Source organism: Mixophyes fleayi, chromosome 2 (genome assembly GCF_038048845.1).
Source record: "Mixophyes fleayi isolate aMixFle1 chromosome 2, aMixFle1.hap1, whole genome shotgun sequence".
NCBI lineage: Eukaryota > Metazoa > Chordata > Amphibia > Anura > Limnodynastidae > Mixophyes > Mixophyes fleayi.
In genome coordinates, this window is record NC_134403.1 from 318,675,800 (window position 1) to 318,695,938 (window position 20,139).

The window sequence follows — 20,139 nt, forward strand, 5'->3', positions numbered from 1 at the left end:
ATCCAAAACCTTTCGGCAGGTGTTTTGCGAAACAAATCCGAACCCAAAACATCGAGAAAATCCGGATCCAAAACACAAAACACGAGACCTCAAAAGTCGCCGGTGCACATCCCTACTGAGAATTAGAACCTCTGAAATCATTTAGGGGCATATTCAATTGTCCGTGTTACTTGCAAAAGTAACACGGCGTTAAAACTATTACCGTTATTATGGGGATTCTAAGCCGGATGTCAGCTCGCAGCTGTGAGCTGGCGTTAAAGGTACTGTAATAATGGTAATCGTGCGCAAGCCGCGTTACTTTTCCGAGTAACGCAGACAATTGAATATGCCCCTTAGTGTTAAAGCATTGAGCAGATGGCATAAAATTTAGGGATATGAATTAACAGCAGATCTCTACCGATTTTACTGACCCATAAAACACTGATCATCCTTCAAAATGATTAAACTAGTACTTTGCGTACTGAGTGTAGGCCCAAGCATGCATAACAGTATGTAGCCAACTGGATTTTTTTATTTCAATACTTCATGCTCCTGTAAAAACATTGCCAAGCCTAGGTGAATAAAAATAAAGTTTAAAGTTTTATTAAACTGGTAAACATGGACATCAGCTGGTCATACATAAATGGATAAATATCAGTATTTCTAAAGGGAACTTGTGTGTCTTATCTGCAGGGATACTGCAACATTTACACAGATTAAAACACAATAAAAACAATGCATCTTCATAAGTGAGAAATAGATTTAACAAAGTCCTATCCTGCGAGAAGTATGGCTCTTCAGCACATGTAGTATGGGAACACAAAAGCAACTCATTACAGACCAACACAGCATTCCAGTCCTTCCATAAACTAGACCATTCCATGGGTCATACCAAACGGTCCTACATGGGGTGATGGAGTTAGCTCTTCTAAGAGCCAACACTTCCTATTTTGGTATTAAAACCTTTGAGACAAACTTATCTGAGCTAACTGGTTCCTTTTTCATTCGTGAAGAGCCAGGATTTGGCTTACGAACATACCCCAAGAATAAGGGCAAACCTGTGATGTCATCAAACAGGAAGTATACGAATGGGCGGTTGATGCTAAAAGTAGAGAGTGAGCGAGACATGAGGACTGCTGTGGCTGCAGCGGCTTCGACTCCCTCCTCATTGAGCTCCAATGTGGACTGGTGTTCAACGCTGGACACAAACAATGCCTCATCTGAGATCCCCTTTAAATCTGGATTACTGAACAGCTGACCAAGACCTAAAAAGACAAGTAAACATTACGATTGGATACATGGGAGCGGTCATCCAACATTTGTATATGCCTCCAGACATATGAATACATTTATGGCCACAAATTAGTAAAGTTGGGTACTTAAGTCTACTCAGTTATCCCTTTGAGCTCTAGGTAGCTCCAGGAAATAAGGGATCTGAGAAGAGTAACCATACTAGTTGTCCAAAAGTGGACTCCTGTGAGGTGATGCACGAAACATGCACTGTCGGTAAGGCCAGAGGATAGGATAGGTGCAAGACTCTCCGATTTAGATCACAGTGAAAGCTCATTCATACTACACATTACATGTGCTTTTTAAAAAAAAAAAAAAAAAAAAAAAAAAAAAGTTGTGAGCCTCTTATACCCCCCCCCCCCCCCACCCCATTCAAATGCAAGTGGTACTGATTTATCAGGAGATTCAGAAGCACATAGTGTGAGCTATGTAGAGAATGGATTGACCACCTGATTGATTACATAAAATAAAAGGCTGCATTTTTTGTGCATATCCTATTTTGAAAAGATAAACTCTAACTCTTTGTGCTTTAATTTCACAATAACTTAAGAGAAAGAAACATACTGATGCAATTTGTAGTCTGGGCTTCTATAGCCTCCCTCCCCTTCCTATGCCTGAATAAAGTGGCCATTCACATAGGCAGAGTAGGAACTTCCATCCTGAGCACTCTGATGCACGTTCAGTTTTACAAAGCGTATTAAATGGTCATTGCACAACTGCATTTTATACCAGTCCTGACCAACATCCAGTAGATCCTAATCTTATGTTTATTGCCAGTCATTTGGAGCGCGCACACACACACACACACACACACACACACACACACACACACACACACACACACACACACAACACTGTTCATCAAAATAAATGACCAAACTGGTTATCAGGATGGCTGCATGTATGGTCACATCAGTTTGATTTTCATTTAGATTTTGCAGGATTTGTCACCCAGCATTAGTATGCAAAGGTGGCAATACAACATTTACAGGCTGATGCAATTCGGCATCAGGCACAATGTGCCCCCGGAGACACATCGCCTTGCACACCTCTAAGGGACGCGAGGGAAAATGAGCGCAGATTCCTTTCCATAATATGTCCATCTGGAGAAGGTTCACTGACACCTCATGCTGAATTGAGTCTGTCCCTATATGTCAGGTTTACAGGCAATTTATAGAGAGGTCTGGTCATATGCCAGCATACCCTGGCAAACATGGGTATGATGGCATTTGTAGTACTACAAGCGCCAATCACTTAAAGACTACCTGGGAAACCAGAAACCTGTAGTATTGCAGCAATAACAAAATGCGAATTTAACCATTTAAATTTACTAACCCACACCCACCGCTCCGGCCATTCCCCCCTTTATGAAGGCTCAATTCCCCTAGGGAACTCAGCCCGCTGCATACTGGTCTAGGTATGGTTGGCAGTGTTCTCCCAGAAAACTTTGCCAGGCAGGTGGCATTAACAAGCAGTTGGGTGGGGGAACATGTAATTCATGGCAATAATAATGACAAATGTTGGAAGTTATTGCCCACACCGGTCAGGACTGGTGGTCAGTGGTCTAACACACACTGCTGGCTGTAGTGCTCACATAGTGCCTGTTCTAATAGGAGAAACAACGGTTTATTCTATTATAATAGGACTCTGTTGGGCTCCAAGAGCCGGGTGGCAAGTAAAAACAGCCAGGTGAAGCACCTGGGAAATAGGTGCTGGGGAGAACACTGGTTGGTACTATGGCAGGGTGACACCACCCTGCTGATTTTCTTGCTATATTGCCACCACTACTGACTGGCAAAGCAAAGTGCTGGTTTTGGCAGAGAGGGGGGGGGGGGGGGGGGGGGGGAATACCACGGATCTTGTCAATAAAATCCAAGGCTGGCAGCACTAGAGCTGGTTTGTATTTTTATTGGACTTATTTTCTCTTATTTATCGTTAGCAGGCAGATAAAACATGGATCTGCACAAGGCGGGGTGGGGGAAGCAGATTCAATAGATACGCCACCCAAGAGGAGATATCTGTGGCTACTTCCTAATCTACATAGTGCGTAAAGATTGTTAACACACCCCAACTGTACTCAAGCTAGGCTAGCCCATCCCTTCCCACAATGGGAGCTACATCTCAGTCTGCATACAGGCTAACAAATACTCATTTTTAATGAGGTTGTGCAATGAGGAAAAAAAACAAAAACAAACACTTTTTGCACTTCCATTTTGGACTTCCTTCCAACCCTACATAAAAGCCCTTAGAGTAGTGGTTCCCAAACTTTTTCAGTTCAGGGCACCCATAGGGTCTTCAGAATTATTTCAAGGCACCCCTAAGCCAAAATAATTACCAAGTAGTCCACTGCCTTACTTACCACTGGCCCTGGCACCCCTGTGAGATCGCCGAGACACCCCAGGCGCACAGTTTGGGAACCACTGCCTTAGAGAGATCATTTTAATATGCAAGTCAGTTGTCAGGTTGCAATGTAGGCTCAGAATCCTGTGATATTATTCATAATGTCATTATTTAGAGCCAATAAGAAGCCAGTTTTGAAAGCAGACAGACTTCCTTCAGTTTAAAGAGAATAGAAAGTGTCTTAAGAGCACAGTGAGCAAGCAACTGCAAGGACATGGAAAGTTTCATACCTGCCCAGGACACTTTTTATATGTTTAAATGTGGATTTTGAAGAAACTATACAGCTATATCTCACAGGAAATGTAACCTATGTTTATTTGTCCTCTGTTCATCTAATCTGCAATAGGTGGAGAGTCCACTTTTATTTACTACTAAATCAACATCTTCCCTTGTTCTGGAAAAGATTTGTTATTCCTCATAGTCTAGTAATTATAAAAGATTTGCTGGATTACACCAGCTACATAAAATAATAATAATGCTTTCTCTTACCAAGGGTGGTCAGGACATGGCTAAGTTCCAGTTTAAAGTTCAGACTTAACTTAGGAACCCTTAAGATTGTTGGCTTCTCCTTGTGCAGTCGACTGTAAAGTTCAGTCTTATTCAGCTTGTCCAGTACTTTTGAAAGATTCCAATCCATCTGAAGCGGCATTACTACAACAAAACTCATGTTTCCTTTAAATGGCAACCTGGCCACCTTTGTAAAAGAAAAAAAGCAACAGGTTACTCATGAAGTACACAAACTATAGTGATTTTAAACCTTAATGTTCACCTCTAATTTTGATGTAAATGCATTGTAACTACACACGTTTAATCTCCCTTATTGGAAGCATAAGTTACAACGATCTTTGTACATGCCCTGTATATATTTCTTGGTGGCGTTCCTTTCTTGTAGGCCGTAAAATAGTCAGAATGGACAGCACATGTATAAAGGTGTGCTACAGGACTATACACGGCATCGCGTACAAAATCCATTCTGCCGTTTAGAATGGTGTAATCAGTCTCATTTGACTTACACAATAATGTATGTAGCCCTATAATTATAGTACAGAAACAAGGAATTTTTTTTATTTATTTTTTAAGTGCTTAAGGAATCATTTAATTACCATTTTTATGCAGTTATTTAAGGGTGTTCCAGATGTTTTCAGGATTCAGACATTTTCTTTTTATTTGTATTACTGCAAAATGTATTTACTTTCACATCACTAAGTATTATGGGAGATTTGTGCCTACACATCACCAACAGCAAGGGGCTGGCATTACTCTGACCAAGTCAGTTTTAGTATATGGCATAATGTCCTCCTGTGCCAAGGATGGACAACACAGGAGTCCGATGCAGCCAGAGTAATTTACAGTCTGGTTATCTTCCTAGCAAGACCGAGTGCTGCCAATTCACATAGTATATGTAGCATGTTAATCTGTTATTGGATGGGGTGGTGTTATCAGCTTGACTATCCAGACATAAACTGACCTACTGTTTGAGCAGCAAACTCTTCATGCTACTCTGAACTGATGCTTCTCTACAAAGGTAACGTGCTGCCCTCTTGTGGAACCAAGGGCCATTTGTGAGGTCCATATCCCAACCACTATCTGATGAAATGTGGGCTCAGTCTGTGCTACAATGGCATAATAGTATATTTATACAAAGCACACCCGGACATATCACATGTTTGTTAAATATCCATTCTGTGCCATCTTTAAACATATGTGTGTAAAATATATATTTCATTTCACTGAAGTTTTGTACAACTTAAAAAGGCGCAAAAAAATAGTTCCAAAGCATATTTCACAATGTCTATATATTTACTGAACATTTACACAATAATACATCAATAGTAGAGGGTCTTACCCATCAAGAAAGAGCTGAACATTTGTCCCAGTTCAAAGAACAATAAAATGCAGACTGTTCATCACTCACCTGACTATCCAGCTTCTCAAGCACAAAATAGCTCAGTGGGTACTTCATTGCATGCATCATATCCACCGACACGGTCTCATTCTCATTTATGTAAAAAACATCTTGGGTAGTCTTAGACGGATCAAACCTATTTTTCCAAACACCTGGACACAAAGAGGAACATTTTGTAGAATCATGGAACCCTTACCTGAAGTTATTCTAAAACACACAAACTGAATATTTTTTAAATGAGGTTATTTGTCCACTTTGAAATAGACATTTATGGCTGACGAAAAATGCAGACCTGCACCGTTTTATCGGGCACGCTCATCTCATGGTCTTGGTACACACCCCTGAAGAATCAACTTTTACTTGTATTTGCAGATTGGTCCTAAATTGGAACCACCACCTTCTCTAATTTAAACTTGGGTGGAAAAAAAAAAAACAACAAATGCTCCACATGTCCTGGAATAAATGCCCAAATTTAAATATATAGGAGGTGCTACCACTCACCAGTTCATTAACACATCAGCTAAGGGAAGAGGAAAGTCACTTTACACTCTGAGATGCATATAAAATTAATATATAAACTTTTACTGTATAAACAATGTGAGAAAGGCAGCACCCAATGGTAAAATACAGCTTATGTTTATAACAAATAAAGTCACCCCTTACCAAATACGGAATAATTCAGAGTTTATCTGGATTTACTTGGTGGGATCTCCTCCAGTCTTTTTTGGCTAGGCACACTTCACTATTCACATGTACCAAGTACCTCCAAAAAGGAACACACAGTTTAAACATGTAATAACAAATCTGTATTTTTATCCGAGTGTATTATGTATGCATTGGTTATTAAGTATGCATGCGAATGTTGAAGTCTACCGATCCTAAAAGTCTGGAGGAGATTCCACTAAGTAAATACAGATAAGCTATTAATTATTCTCTATTCGGTACGGGACACTTGAATGTGTGCACTGTTATGCTGTATACATAAAGACTACTTCACCATTGGGTGCCTCTTTCTTACCTTGTTATAGGTTTTTCTGGATACATGTGAAACAAGTAGTGTGTGAGATGAAGGCTGCCGCCCTATAACTAAAGAGGGAGGGAGTTGTTCGGTTTAAATATTTGTCTATTTATTTTATTGGCACATGTGTGATTATTACATTCACTTGTATTATTATCATTTATTTGTTAGGCACCACAAGATTTCCGCAGCACCGTACACAGTACAAACAGACTATACAGGATGAAACAGTACAGAAGAATAAACAAAAATACCAATACTTCAGAAACTCCAGGCATTAGCCTTCAGGCAGGCTAATGCAATAAACACGGAGCAGAAGAACAGGTAAAATAAGGAGTCAGTGCTACTACAACTTTTATTGCATTAAAATGAATTTTTTATACCATCGAATTTCCATTAAATATCAGTGAAATAAAATCAAAGACTAGAATGTGTGCAGGAAAATTCTATTAAAAATGGTTGTGTCATCTTTGTTCTCTCTCCTTTATATAGTCATTTGGCTGTGTAGCATTAATTTGTTTATAATTCTATATTATAGTTTATATGTCAAAGTAATTATATTTTGGGCTATGGGGATTCGCCTCTGATTCAATATTGCTTTTGTCCCACATTTACTCTACAATAACTGGGAGATTAGCAAATGGAATTTATTGGTACAAATCAAGACATATGGTGTATACTCAAATACAGGTAGAGATCTCCACCATGCAGCTTATTTAAATAATCCCATCACACAAAATGAATTTATTGAGAGGAAATTGTTCCATTCCCAACAGACTACCATCTTAACTCGAAAATGTTACCCCTTAGTCCCCATAGTCTTAAAAATGGGTGCATTTGTTCAAAATTAAGCATGCCCCATCCCCAAAGGCCATTTGTGCTGTGAATTGCATGTTTGTAAAAAATTAACTTTAGAGTAATTTTAAGTTTGGCAAACACATTACTCTGTTTGTCCATTGTACTGACCTTCCAACATCCCGATTAAGACCAAGGGGTTTTTGTATTAAAATCATGCAGTGCCAATCAACATGCATCGCTGAATATCGCGCTGATTCATATTTAAGCCCCGTTGAAATGTACCATGCCGGGGCTACTCTGGTGGCTCAGACGAAGTCCCCCCTCTAGCACAAATGGTTTTTCTTACTTACCAGTAGCCCAACGCTGCCAGTGAATGGAGGAAGCATTAGGCGCATAGCACTTGCGCAGGTGAGGGATCCAGCGAAGCCAGAGAGGCTTCAGCTGGATCCCACAGAAAGTGACAGGTAGCGTTCGATTTCTGTGAAATACAAAGCTTTACAGCATTCAGAAGGGTTAAGTGGGTTACGTCTCCTGCCAAAGACCCTTCATACATCTTGTGATTGCCATTTTACTAAGAAAACTGTCGTTCTCTGTTTTACGGGCTGATCGCACTTTAATACATAAACCCCCAAATCTCAAGACCGGCTTTCCTTTCCTACTGCCTACATTTTGTCCCGTGACTTTGTGGAATAATTTGTATTATGACAACTTGTGTCAAGGAGTCTTCTGAGATGTGATTGAGGGTCTGCATAGATAGTGTACAGTATCTGCTCCTCTTATGGCCTAAACATATCTGTACTAAACCATTGCTATACACAGGTATACTAATACAACACCTTCTGCTGGCAGCATCCTGGAGGAATTGTACTGTAGCATAGGGCAGGAGGTCTGTGCTGCCTGCCCTGCAGTATGGATATAGTGGTCATTCAAAGCAACCAATTTAGACAGGATGGGAACATGTTCAATACCTAGGTAGACACTCTCAGCAAAGTGTTCTGGCGATGACCAGTATAAGGCCAGGATGTACCACGACAGTCGATGATGCTTAGTAGATCCACTATATTGTTTTAAAATATGAACTTTTCACACATGCAAACCTGGCTGTATTGTGAACACCAGGTTATATAAATATCTATACAGACACATTATGGAGGAAATAAAGAGATGTAAGCAAGTTTATTTTACCTTTGAAATGTATAGCATTGAGGAGCATTAACACAACGTTTGCTGGGATGTTTGAGAGAAAGTTTGGGATCTTGCCCCTCGTTGCGTCACTGACCCACTTGTTTATGGATTCCAGATTCTGCTTCATATTCAGCCCAAGAGTCTTAGGTTTTGATCCATACAGCTGCTCAGACTTTCTTAGGAAGTTTTTTTTAACATGAAAACCTATGATATGAACACAACAGAGAAACACTGTAAAGGCTTTGAAAGTATGATGTGGAGAATGCTAGGAAAAATGCAAACTCAACTTTCCTGGCTTCCATTGTGTCCCAAATTCAGTAGTAGAAGACTCACTCTCACCTATGTGAACATGTCATTTTCATCCTCCGTTGCTCTCCTACAATTTTATACTTATCCCTGAAGAAACTGCATTTCCCACAGACTTTTTTTTTTTTTTTTTACACTCAACTCAGCTATGTACAATAAAATGATCTATAATCTTATAATAGATTAAGACCCCCTCCCCCCCTCTCCATTAGAATTCTGTTTAGCATAGCCAGTTTTTCTGGCTTTGAAATATGACCTACACAGACCATTGCTTGGCCAGGTTTTCTCCTATAGAGGCCTTTTGTAATTAACATCTTTTAATTACAATCACATCACATACTGATACTCCACCCACCTTTGGGTGTCAACCGTGAAATACAGACATCTATTTGAAAACTCCGTGGAGAGGCAAGTATTTATAGATTATATAGGAGCTGCAGTGTAAGGCAACATGGAGAATAGTTTGGGTGGTAACTGGGTAGGATGGGTGGGCTATAAATTTCCTATGATGAAAATCCAGTCCCCAAAAACAGGGACACAAAAATCCCGTCACATAAAATGACAAGTAAGAAATACCCAACGTTAGAAACAGTGAGTCAATAAATCCCGACACCATAAAAACCTACATGTAAGAAATGCACACAAAATGTCAACAACGTAATCAACGACACCGAAAATACAGACAGTCACACTGCCGGCATTAAGGGGGTAATGCTAGTGGGTCCTTTTGTGTGTAGATTGTGTTGCATAAATAGGAATGTTAAGTAATGCAGTCTGGTGCTGGAGGAATTGAGTAAATACTGTCAGTTTAATACGGACTGTATTAGGTAATATGCTTGTTTAAAGATGGCCAACAGAGACATAAGGCCCAGCCTCAATTTTGTAATGTTATCTTTGTATGTCCACCATCATCTTGCACCCAAACTCCCCCCCCCCCACTTGCAAGTAACAGAAACACACTGAAATTTGAGATACATACATTCATACACAGATAGGAAAGGAAAGGCACATTTCTACATCAATAAACCCGCTGAAGTATGCCATACATTGTACTACATGTAAAATATATTATGCTTTATACGCTATTATATGTGTAAAATCTTACTGGAAATACCCATTGTTAATAAGAATACATATTGTCTTGTATGAGATTTCGATACACAGGGAATAAATATAATTGTATCAGTAACTACTTTCCACAGAGTAAACTGAGCAGAAATCATATTGCTCACAAAGGGTAGATTCTAGTTTAAGCCCTTTTTCTATTTTGAAGGTATATTATTAATGGCAATATTGTAATTACCATTTTAATATCCATTTATTTCACCAATGGACCCTCATGCTACCATAGAGCAGTAGCAGACCCTCAGGAAATTAGCACAGGGTTACTATGCACCCTTTTACAATAGATATATTTATAGTTTCTGACCAATAAGAAAAAAAAAAATATATATATATATATATATTTCTTATTGGTCTCCACGTCACACCTAAATATTTCTGTACATACATATTCTAACATTTCCCCCTGCTGATAGAACGAGAATTTATTCCCGACACATAAATTTTCATTTCTGTTTCTTGTACAACGTGCATGTAACAGACTGAGAGTTGCCATCCCACTCCACTCTTTTGTATCCTCTCCCCTAAACTTACAAGATTATTATTATTATCATCATTCATTTCTTAGGCGCCACAAGATTTCCACAGCGCCGTACACAGTACAAACAGTAGACCATACAGGTTGAAAGAGTACAGAACAATAAACACAAAGTATGATGTAAATTAAACGTTTGAAACAGCAATAAAGTTATGGTTGAAAAAATAAGAACCATGTCCCAATGTAACTGCCAATAATAATAAGAGAAACAGGTATTGCTAGAGGATTGTCCCCCCCCCCCCAATAAGTTGTTACTATCTGTATTTAGCAAGTAAATATCACTCCCAAATGGTGCTGGTTTCATATGTAGGTATAGCAGTATTTAGTTATTTTATGACCTGATTTCCCATCAAGATTTTAATGAATGTACAAGTTTATTACTCCATGTACTAGACATACCTTTTTTGACGTATATGCGAGAAGCTATACTTAGGGCAGTCTGCGTCAGCTGCTTTGTCACTTGATGCAATTTCTCGTGAAGGCACGGCAATGACTCCATGTGGAGTGTCTCTAGCAACTTCTTTTCAGTCTCCTTCTCTGCGCCTGAATGTAAAGTACAGGAATCAACACAGACCAATACAAGATTTGTTGTGTAATAATGAGTGTTTAAATTTACACAATACTGTAAAATTATAATTTTCCATTTGAAGTGAAGCTATAACCCCCAAACTTTTAGGCAGGTTTATAAACATTTGAATACTATTACTTACAAAGGGTTAATTGAATTCCAAAATGTAGGACCATGTTATGGCTACCATTCAAAAATGCCATCTGCCATTCCTCAGCCCAATTTATTTTAGATGTGTCATCTTAATGATTATAGAGTTCACAGTTCTCTTGTTGGTTGTTTAAAAGGATTTATTTGCTCTGTAAATGGGAGTCAGAGTCCCTCTATTTTATTTAATCTCTCCTTTCCCTACAGAAGTACACAACTATTAGACAAGACACAATAGATTCCCTGCCATACTGTAACTACAGTGTGCCAAGAGTACAGGGGAGACAAATAGTGGGGAGCACTGTCCGTGGCACACACTATTGTCTGGTGCCAAGCTGTACTTTATTTTCATAAAGGATGAAATAGAGGAAAATAGAGCAGTTTCACTGTGCACAACAATGCAAATTTCTGCATCAATATTAAGGTGAATAAAGTAGAAATTGCATAAGATCATTATCTGGCATCAGGCTTGTTTCACGGCCACACACACCCTGTCAACAGCAAAACCATTTGTGGGCAGCACTGTGGCATGGTGGTAAATATTGCTGCCTGAAGCCCTGGGGTTATGAGTTAACAACTAGGGCCTCGTGTGTGTGTGTGTTAGAATATTTACATTCGCATCTGTTCCTGCCCCATCGGTGCTTAGTCTAAATTCCCTATGTACAATTCTGGGTATAACGGTGGCACAATATAAACAAAATGATAACTAAACTTGTCACTGTCACAAGCAAATAATTTGGGCGTGTTCATTCTAATTTTCTATAAAGCATTTACTATCAGAGTTGAAAAATACATTTATGCGTGGCCACACTTAACAGTTCAAGCTCCTTTACCTAATGTTAATTGTAAGAGCCCCAGAGCAATGCTCAAGGGCGACACAACTACATTTGGGGCCTGAGAATCCAGGTGGACTTGTTTCAAGAGGTCCTTGCTGAATGCCATCATTGCCTTTGAAAAAGCTTGCATTTCTGCTGGTGACAAATCTCCATTGCAGTCACTCTCAGAAGATGAGGAGGTGTTGTAGTCTTCTTTATCTTCAGCTGAATTTTCTTCATTCTCAGGAATCACTGTTGGGGCAGTTTCAGTACTTGTAGTAGATGTGGTAGTTGTGGTTGCCCAAGGAAAGAGATCTAACCAACTGTCAGAGGTAGACTCTGCAACATGTGCCTCTGTTGGTTGTTCATAAGGAGTTGTAGTAATCGGTGTCGTACTTGGAATCAATTCTTTCACATTCTCCTCCTACATAAATAACAAAAACATAACATATATATTGCTGTAGATGGTCATTCACAAACACTGCTGGGAATAGCTGTTGTCAAGAAAAGGGTTACTGTACATTTATCCAAAGAGATTGTTTGTTACAAGTCTAACCTTAACACATTCTCAGGCATGCTCAGTTACCACGTGCCCCTTCTGTCGCTCTTGTTTAGATATCTCTTATTTACTACTGCCCACCTCTTCCTTGTATTAGGTCGATTCAGCTACCACCCCAATTAATTTACTCATCCCTCCATTACTCTAATATCACATATTCTTGTTTCCCACCAGCCAAACATGCAGGAATCTAGTACATCCAATGCAGTCAGTCTGGTTTTCACCAGTAAACCTACAAGTATCTATGATCCTCACTGCTAGTGCCATGGAGGTTGTGCCCCCCCCCCCCCACCCCCAAGAAGGCATAAGACGTGACCGGCATCTTGGGCCTGCACATGGGGCCATAAACTGCATGTCGCTATAGCAGTAAAGACAAGTGCAAGAGATGGCTGGATAAGGACAGTTGGAGAACCCAGGTAAGTATAGAGGTGACACCAGAGCTAGAACAGAGGCAAGTATAAAGGGTACCCTGGAGCTAAATTAACTAACAGGAGCCAAGTATCATGACCGTTCTTAAAAGGGTGGGTGCACACAATCCAACATGGCAGCCTGCAGCAATAAGAAGCACTGGCGCTGTTTAAGAAAAGTCTGCCCAGCGGGGCCAACGGGTGGACCCAGGACCACCCGACCTCAGTAAATGCACCAGAAGGTCCGATGCACGACACTCACTAATTCAGTCTAATTGTCATTACTGAACCCATCCCTCTGGCACTTAACCCAAACTTCTCAACCAAGTGACAGACAAGGAGATGGTGTAGTTTTCTGCTGGTTCCAACTTACGTGCCATACCCCTATCCTTCTCATCCTTTGAAATCCATACAATATATCTCTTCTCTCCATCTCCACGTTGCTGTCATCTATCACCCCCCGATCCCAGTTTCCCAAATTCATTGACAACTTCACCTCCTGACTTTCTTCCATTTCACTGACCTACACACTTTTATTCAAGAGAATCTCAACATCCACATTGACAATCCTACTGAAACGGCCACCTTTAAACTCCTCAAGCTTACTTCCTCCCGTGATCTCTACCAGTAGACAACATGTCCCAACCATCATGATGAAGGCTCCCTGGACCTTGTTTTTTTTTAATCCGTGTCATCTCCACCTTCTTAATCTCTGTCTTCCCGCTCTCCAACCACAACTTCCTTTCCATATACCTCATTGCCTTCTGCACCCATACCTGCCCTCAAATCTGTATGCTCACAGCGACCCCTAAATGGCCTTGACCCAGTCCTCTTCTCAGCCTCACTTTAACCACACCTCTCTCCTATATCTACCATCACCTACGCTCATGCGGCAGTCTCGTGTCAACCACACTCGTCACATCCCTAGATAGTCTCAAATCCAAACCCGGTACACCAAACAGATCAATTACCCAAAAAAGTACTCCTGTATCACAGTGTGAATGGCAATAATCTCACTCCCAAGGCAGACTTCATCCATTACAAATGTATCCCATCTTTTTACTACCCCACCCCCGAATGCTAGCCTGCACCTAACTCACCACGTCAACCCATCATTCTCCACTGGCTCTTTAAAAAAAAAAAAAAAGCACTCAAAAATAATCTTTTCTACCGTACCTTTCTCGTCAGCTACCACCGGATCTCCTCTATATTGCTTATAAATTACTTGAGAGGCTTGCATACAACCACCCACTGACCCACATTCCCTCCACTCTCTATTCTAGACCCTCCACAATCAGGCTTCTGCCCTAAACGCTTCCAGAGACTGCTCTAAATAAATGACCAACGATCTACTAATGGCTAAATCAAAGACACTCCTCACTACCCATCCTCCTTGTCCTCTCTGCCATTTTTTGATGGTCATCAGCCCTCAAATCAGTTCACTTCCTTGGCCTTTGCAACACTGTTCTCCCCTGGTTCTCCTCCTACTTTTCTGAATGCGCTTTTGGTGTGTCTACTACAGACACATCCTCTCCTACACTCCCTCTATTTGTTGGGGTTCCTCAAGGTTCTGTTCTGGATACAGCAATAAAATAGATGGCCTAGATGATACACAAATCTACTTTCCCTCCCCCAACTTCTCTCCTATCCAGTGTGTCCAATTGCCTCTCTGCCATCTCCACCTGGATTGATCAATGCTACCTTAAGCTCAACACATCCCATCCCCCTCTCCCTCCTAGCATACCTTTCCTCTAGTCTCCCTCTCACGGTTGACAAGATCATTATCTTTCCTGTTTCCCAAGCCTACTGCCTTGGTGTGATCTCAGACTCAGTCCTCTGCTTCATTCCAACATATCTAGTTCTTTAAGCTGTTTCTCCTCCTTCAAAACATTGCCATACTACAACCTTTTCTCATTCAGGATTTTACCAAAACACTTCTCTATTCTCTCCTGTATTGACTACTGCAACCGTCTTTCATGTGGCCTTTCCCTCAACTCTATTTCCCCTCTACAATCCCCTCAATTGTAACCACCTCTAACTTCCACCAAAACTAAATTGCTGCTCCAATTATGGAACTCCCTTCCCTGCCATACTCTCCCACTCTTCAGTCATTCAAGTGCTCTCTCAAACCCGCTTCTTCACTATAGCCGATTCTACTCCCACTTGATTCTAACCCCTCTGCATTTTCGACCAGCTCCCATCCCATGTCGACCGAGTTACTCTAGCTCAGCATTTCCCTCTTTCTATAGACTGTAAACTCATAAGCAGGACACTTGCTACCCTTTGTCTCACGTCAGCACCTCTTTTATCAACGTCATCTGTACTTGTTCTGTTATTAAGTGCAAATGTATTTTGTAAGATTGAAGTTGACTGCATGGCGCTGCAGAGTTTTATGGCACATTATAAATAAATGATTAATATTATCAACACACAATAGATTACTATATTACACAGCAACATAACCCATTGTTAATATTCACTTTACTGCAAATCATCCCATGGCAAATGCACCAGAATATATATTATTTTCTACCCAACAGCATTAATTTGAGACTTCTGTGCATCACAGTTAGAACAACTAAACTTGTGGGCACAATATCACAGACCACTATAGAGTGGCACAAAGTATGAAAACGCATTACATGGTCTTTGTGATCTAGGCCAAGTAGCAGTTACACCCACTGCAATTTTGGGGTCACACAACCATAGTCCACAACCGACAAGATTGTGTCCATGAATAGTGTAATGTGTTATTGTGTCTTTTGAATTATTGATCTACACATTCATTTTAAGAGAACAGTGGACCATGGTTCCTGCTAAAGGGCTGTACACCCCATCATGCTGTAAAGGCTGCTCATTGCTTTTCATAGCAACAAGCTGGAGAAAAGTTTAAAAGGACTTTCACTCCTGTCCCGGGTTGATTTACTGGTTTGCTTCGACTAAAATACACTTACAGGGCATATTTGCCAATTGTCTCCCATTTCCAGAGACAGACGCAGGTTTTACAGATTTGTCTGTGGAAATGTCCCTATTTTTCAATATTTACCAAATGCACACTAAAAATAGATATTTAAAAAGCAAAAAAAGATTTTACAATTAAAGTGAGCAAACCAGACATGATTGCAACTGTAGTGCTCCAAGTTTGACTGCAACAGTATAATTCATGATGTGCTTAGATGCAGCAGCTCTGCAGCAGTGGCGGACCCAAGGGGGGGGCCCTAGCAGGGGCTTGCTGCCGGCGGCTGCACACTATGTGCAGGTCCGTTCGGCAGTGACAATGTGCTGCCTGGTTGCTCTGATTGTGTTTAAACACAATCAGAGCAACCAGGCTGCACATTGTCACTGCCGAACGGACCTGCACATAGTGTGCAGCTGCCGGCAGCCTTAGAAGTCAGAAAGGGGGCAGGGCCTAAATCCCCCCCCTCCCTAAATCGCCCGGGGTAGAAATTTTTTCTAGATCCGCCCCTAAAGTATCCCAGACAGTTTTAAAATGTTTGCAACTATAGTAATCATGAGGATGATGAACTATAGTAATGTTAGATTGCCACCACCCCTTCCCCCCTTAATCTTGAGTTGTCTGCTCTCTATGGCTCCCATAGACTTTGTAGTAATCATTATTAATGGTATTAGGACTACAAATAAGTATTTATACAATAGGAGGCATTTTCCTTGATACATTCACAGGACCCAATCAGGAGTTATTGGAACACTTTGTATTTTAAAATGAGACCGTACTTTACACTATAATCTTTTCTTTAAGCCTCCCTACTTAACTACATCAGATATTTTATTTAAAAACAACCCACATTTCATATCTCTGTACTTGAGAAGATTCACCGATATTTTGGGATAAGTCACAGGAGTTGTACTAATGGGATGGGAACAGTGTTTGAGGTACCTCAACCTCTTACCTGTATGTATGTATGTATGTATGTATGTATGTATTACCCAGTATTGTTTTATTATTGTGTGTTCCCAATTGTAAAGCGCTACGGAATCTGCTGGCGCTATATAAATAAATGTTGATGAGGTACAAAATATCTCATTAATTAGAAATGGAAATCAATTGAGCAATTAACACTTATCTATTCCACTTTTTGTCTCAGGAAATCATATTTTAGGATGATGTTTCTAAAGTACAGTCTGTTCAAGTGAGTTTTAGCATTTTATTTTGGATTTGTTTGCTTACAAAGCTAGTCTGAGTTTGTCTTTTGGTATCAGTGCCCTTTAGTCTCTGGCATTTCAATGAATTTTCTGGGAAACATGCAAATATTTGCATTTAAAGGAAAGCCTATTGGATCACAGCAGAGAGGGTCGCACACCTGCCATGAAACCCAAGCTGACTTTTATAGCTGAAATGTAAATACATAGAACCATATTCAAACTTTACTCTCAGATTATCATTAACCAAATCACCAGCAGTAGCTTACATGCAAAAACGCTCACACTCCATGAAAGGACTTTGAGTCAAAAGTAACAAGTCAATGAGGATAACATTTTCAGTTAAACACACAATAATTTATTTCCCAGTATATTTTGAAGCCTATATTATTGGGAAATATAATTGAATGAAATTATATATATATATATATATATATATAATATATATATATATATATATATATATATATATATATATATATATATATACACATATACACACACACACACATACCTCAGTTTCAAAAATATTGACCACACTTATAGAAGTTGTGCATGGGGGATCCTATTTCACAAGAATACAAGTAATGTTGCAATACATCAGTTATCTCTATCTCGGAATGTATGAAAAAATACTTTATTCTTAGAATAAATAATTTTTCAATGGCCAATATTTGAAGAAAATAAAAAGAAAAAAAAAAATGTATTTAGTGGAAAAGGTCTGAGCTTTCAGTTCCATTGCCAACCTGTGAACTGGCTAGCCAAGTCACACAGGAGCATAGCCCTTCAGACTGGCCAGCAAAGCGATAAGTTAACCCTTACCGATCCTGCCAGTCTTGCAGAGGCATCTAAGCCTCTTCTAGATTTTAATGAGAAATTATGGCAACAGGTGATTTTCTATAATCACTACAAGCAGCAATAAAAAAAAAATGTAAAAAAATAGCCCTATTACCATTTATTAATAAATGGACACCTCTGTCCTTTTTTTATAAACACTCCTGGTGTTGGGGAAAAAAATAAACAAAAAACAAAACAAAACACCCCGACAATTAGTTTACAAATTGGCTGCTATAAGCTACAGTGCTTTTCTGGTGTGCACAAGTTTTAATATATTTCCGTTTGCATATATGCAGTATGTATAAATATTATCTGTAACAATGATATTAGAGAATAAACAGGGGAGGCAAAAAAACAAAAAACACAGACAAAAACTTACAGCTGATGAACAGCATACTCCAGCCAACACAATGAGACAGAACACCACTCTTTCCATTATACTGAAAAAGAGAAGATTTACTGTTATATGAACGCAGCAAATACTACATAAATACTTACAACTATACACAAGCATGTTTAATTGCTTCAGTTGGCTAATTTCATATAACAAAGTCTTACATCCCTGTAATACAGTGGATCTTTCCAAAGTACATAATAATGACACTGAACCCAAGCCTAATGCAATAGAATGGGGTTTGCACAAGTAAAATGGTTTGGTTACAACCTAATGGAAAGGGGGGAACCAGCCGTTCGTCAACTTATGCACTAGAATGGGGCATTAATTGGATAGAGACTTCACACATGTATTACAGATCAGTCGGAAGTTCCACTCAGAGGGGAGAAAATCTATTAACACAATTACATTGGAATGGATTCAAGCTCTTCTAGTGACCCATCACCCACCTGCCTCTGACGCCCTGCGATGCTTCTTAGAGTTCTCCACAGGAAAAGAACGAACTGCGGGTTCTCTGGATTTAAACACAAGCTCCTCCCGCTGATGAGGTCACTGGATGAGGCTTATTACCACATCCACTATTTGAGGTTTTCAACAAATATTGAGCTTTGCAATCGCCCAGTAGTGCAGGTACACAATGGTATAGTATTTGCGCACAGACCGATCCAGGTGAAATGGCTTTGACACTCCTGCATCACCACTCTAGCTAAATCCTTGTAATCACTAGTTTTGTTACAAATGGACAGTACCTGGATTGGATCTGGATGTCCTAGGGCTTGATGATGCATTGAAACCCTCTGTAGTATTGCTGAATAGAAAATAGATTAATATAGTTAGATATATGAATTTATTTCGCCCAAAAATATAAGCAACTGTTTACATTTCTTGTTTTGTTTTACTTATTGTTTCGTTAGCCTGCTCCTCCTGTTAGGCTGTGTCTAGTAAGTTATATTGACTCTACCTTCTATCTACTCTTATTGTTGTGTATTACAGTACGATGCTATATAGCATGAATATACAAGCCAGTCATCCACAATGAAAGTAGTAGGAAGTCATTTTCGGACAGACTTCTGGCGATCTGAACACTAATCATTTATAATTGCATTTAACTTGTTTAGTCTCTAAATTATATGAATATGTATTGCATATATATTAGAAAGTTAATATTTTTTTTCTGAGCCCAAACATTGTTAAGAAGTTACAGGTCCCTTCATCATTAGTTGTTAATGCAAAGTCAAATCAGGTGTCTTTTGGTATTCTTACTGCATTCCTTTCTTTTGGAGTGATGGGGATATTAACCAGAATTATCTCATTACCTCCCAACAGGAAGTGACTTATGGAATATTTAAGTTTAGTATAAGTCGGGATAGCTCACAGAAATATGTGTCACAAACCAGACACTGATGTTAAAAACCTTCTCATCAGGAAATTCAGTGCAGGTTACAGCATCAAACACAATTTTCAGTTTAGTTTCAATTTCTGTTAGTTGTAAAGGGTGTGACCTGTAGGGGAAAGGGGCACAGCTTCAAATAAAATAGGCATAGTCGGCCTGTTTCATAAAGGAACGCAAAGTGAACACAAATTGGTGCAAGTGATACGGTTAAAAATCATGTACCTGAGAGCTGCCCAGAGCTTTATTCGGACGATTGTGCATACGCCCCTTCCCTCCGCCTGTAAATTGTATGCTGTTGGAAGTGTTATTTGTGTTA

The 20,139-nt window shown here is 39.7% G+C and overlaps 1 protein-coding gene across 2 annotated transcripts; it reads right to left on the reverse strand.

Annotated features, from left to right (window-relative positions):
- Positions 1-556: 556 nt before the first annotated feature.
- On the reverse strand, positions 557-18,979 carry SERPINF2 (serpin family F member 2). 2 transcript variants are annotated; one of them, XM_075196697.1, is made up of 8 exons: positions 18,880-18,979; positions 18,416-18,476; positions 12,091-12,496; positions 10,942-11,085; positions 8,577-8,780; positions 5,585-5,727; positions 4,159-4,363; positions 557-1,244 (listed from the first exon to the last, which is right to left on the reverse strand). In XM_075196697.1, the coding sequence occupies exons 2-8, from the start codon at positions 18,470-18,472 to the stop codon at positions 925-927; spliced, it is 1,479 nt and encodes a 492-aa protein (XP_075052798.1). In that variant the 5' UTR covers positions 18,473-18,476; positions 18,880-18,979; the 3' UTR covers positions 557-924. The 2 variants fall into 2 exon arrangements, with proteins under 2 accessions (XP_075052798.1, XP_075052799.1); XM_075196698.1 differs by lacking the exon at positions 18,880-18,979 and adding an exon at positions 18,701-18,752.
- Between the last annotated feature and the right edge of the window lie 1,160 nt (positions 18,980-20,139).

Bases quoted from the DNA above. Each gene is read 5' to 3' on its own strand.
- SERPINF2 (XM_075196697.1), bottom strand. From the start codon at position 18,472: ATGGAAAGAGTGGTGTTCTGTCTCATTGTGTTGGCTGGAGTATGCTGT. The intron at 8,781-10,941 runs GTATGTCTAGTA...TTCATATCATAG, and splicing joins TCGCATATACGTCAAAAAAG to GTTTTCATGTTAAAAAAAAC. The intron at 1,245-4,158 runs GTAAGAGAAAGC...TTGTCTTTTTAG, and splicing joins CCATGTCCTGACCACCCTTG to GTCTTGGTCAGCTGTTCAGT.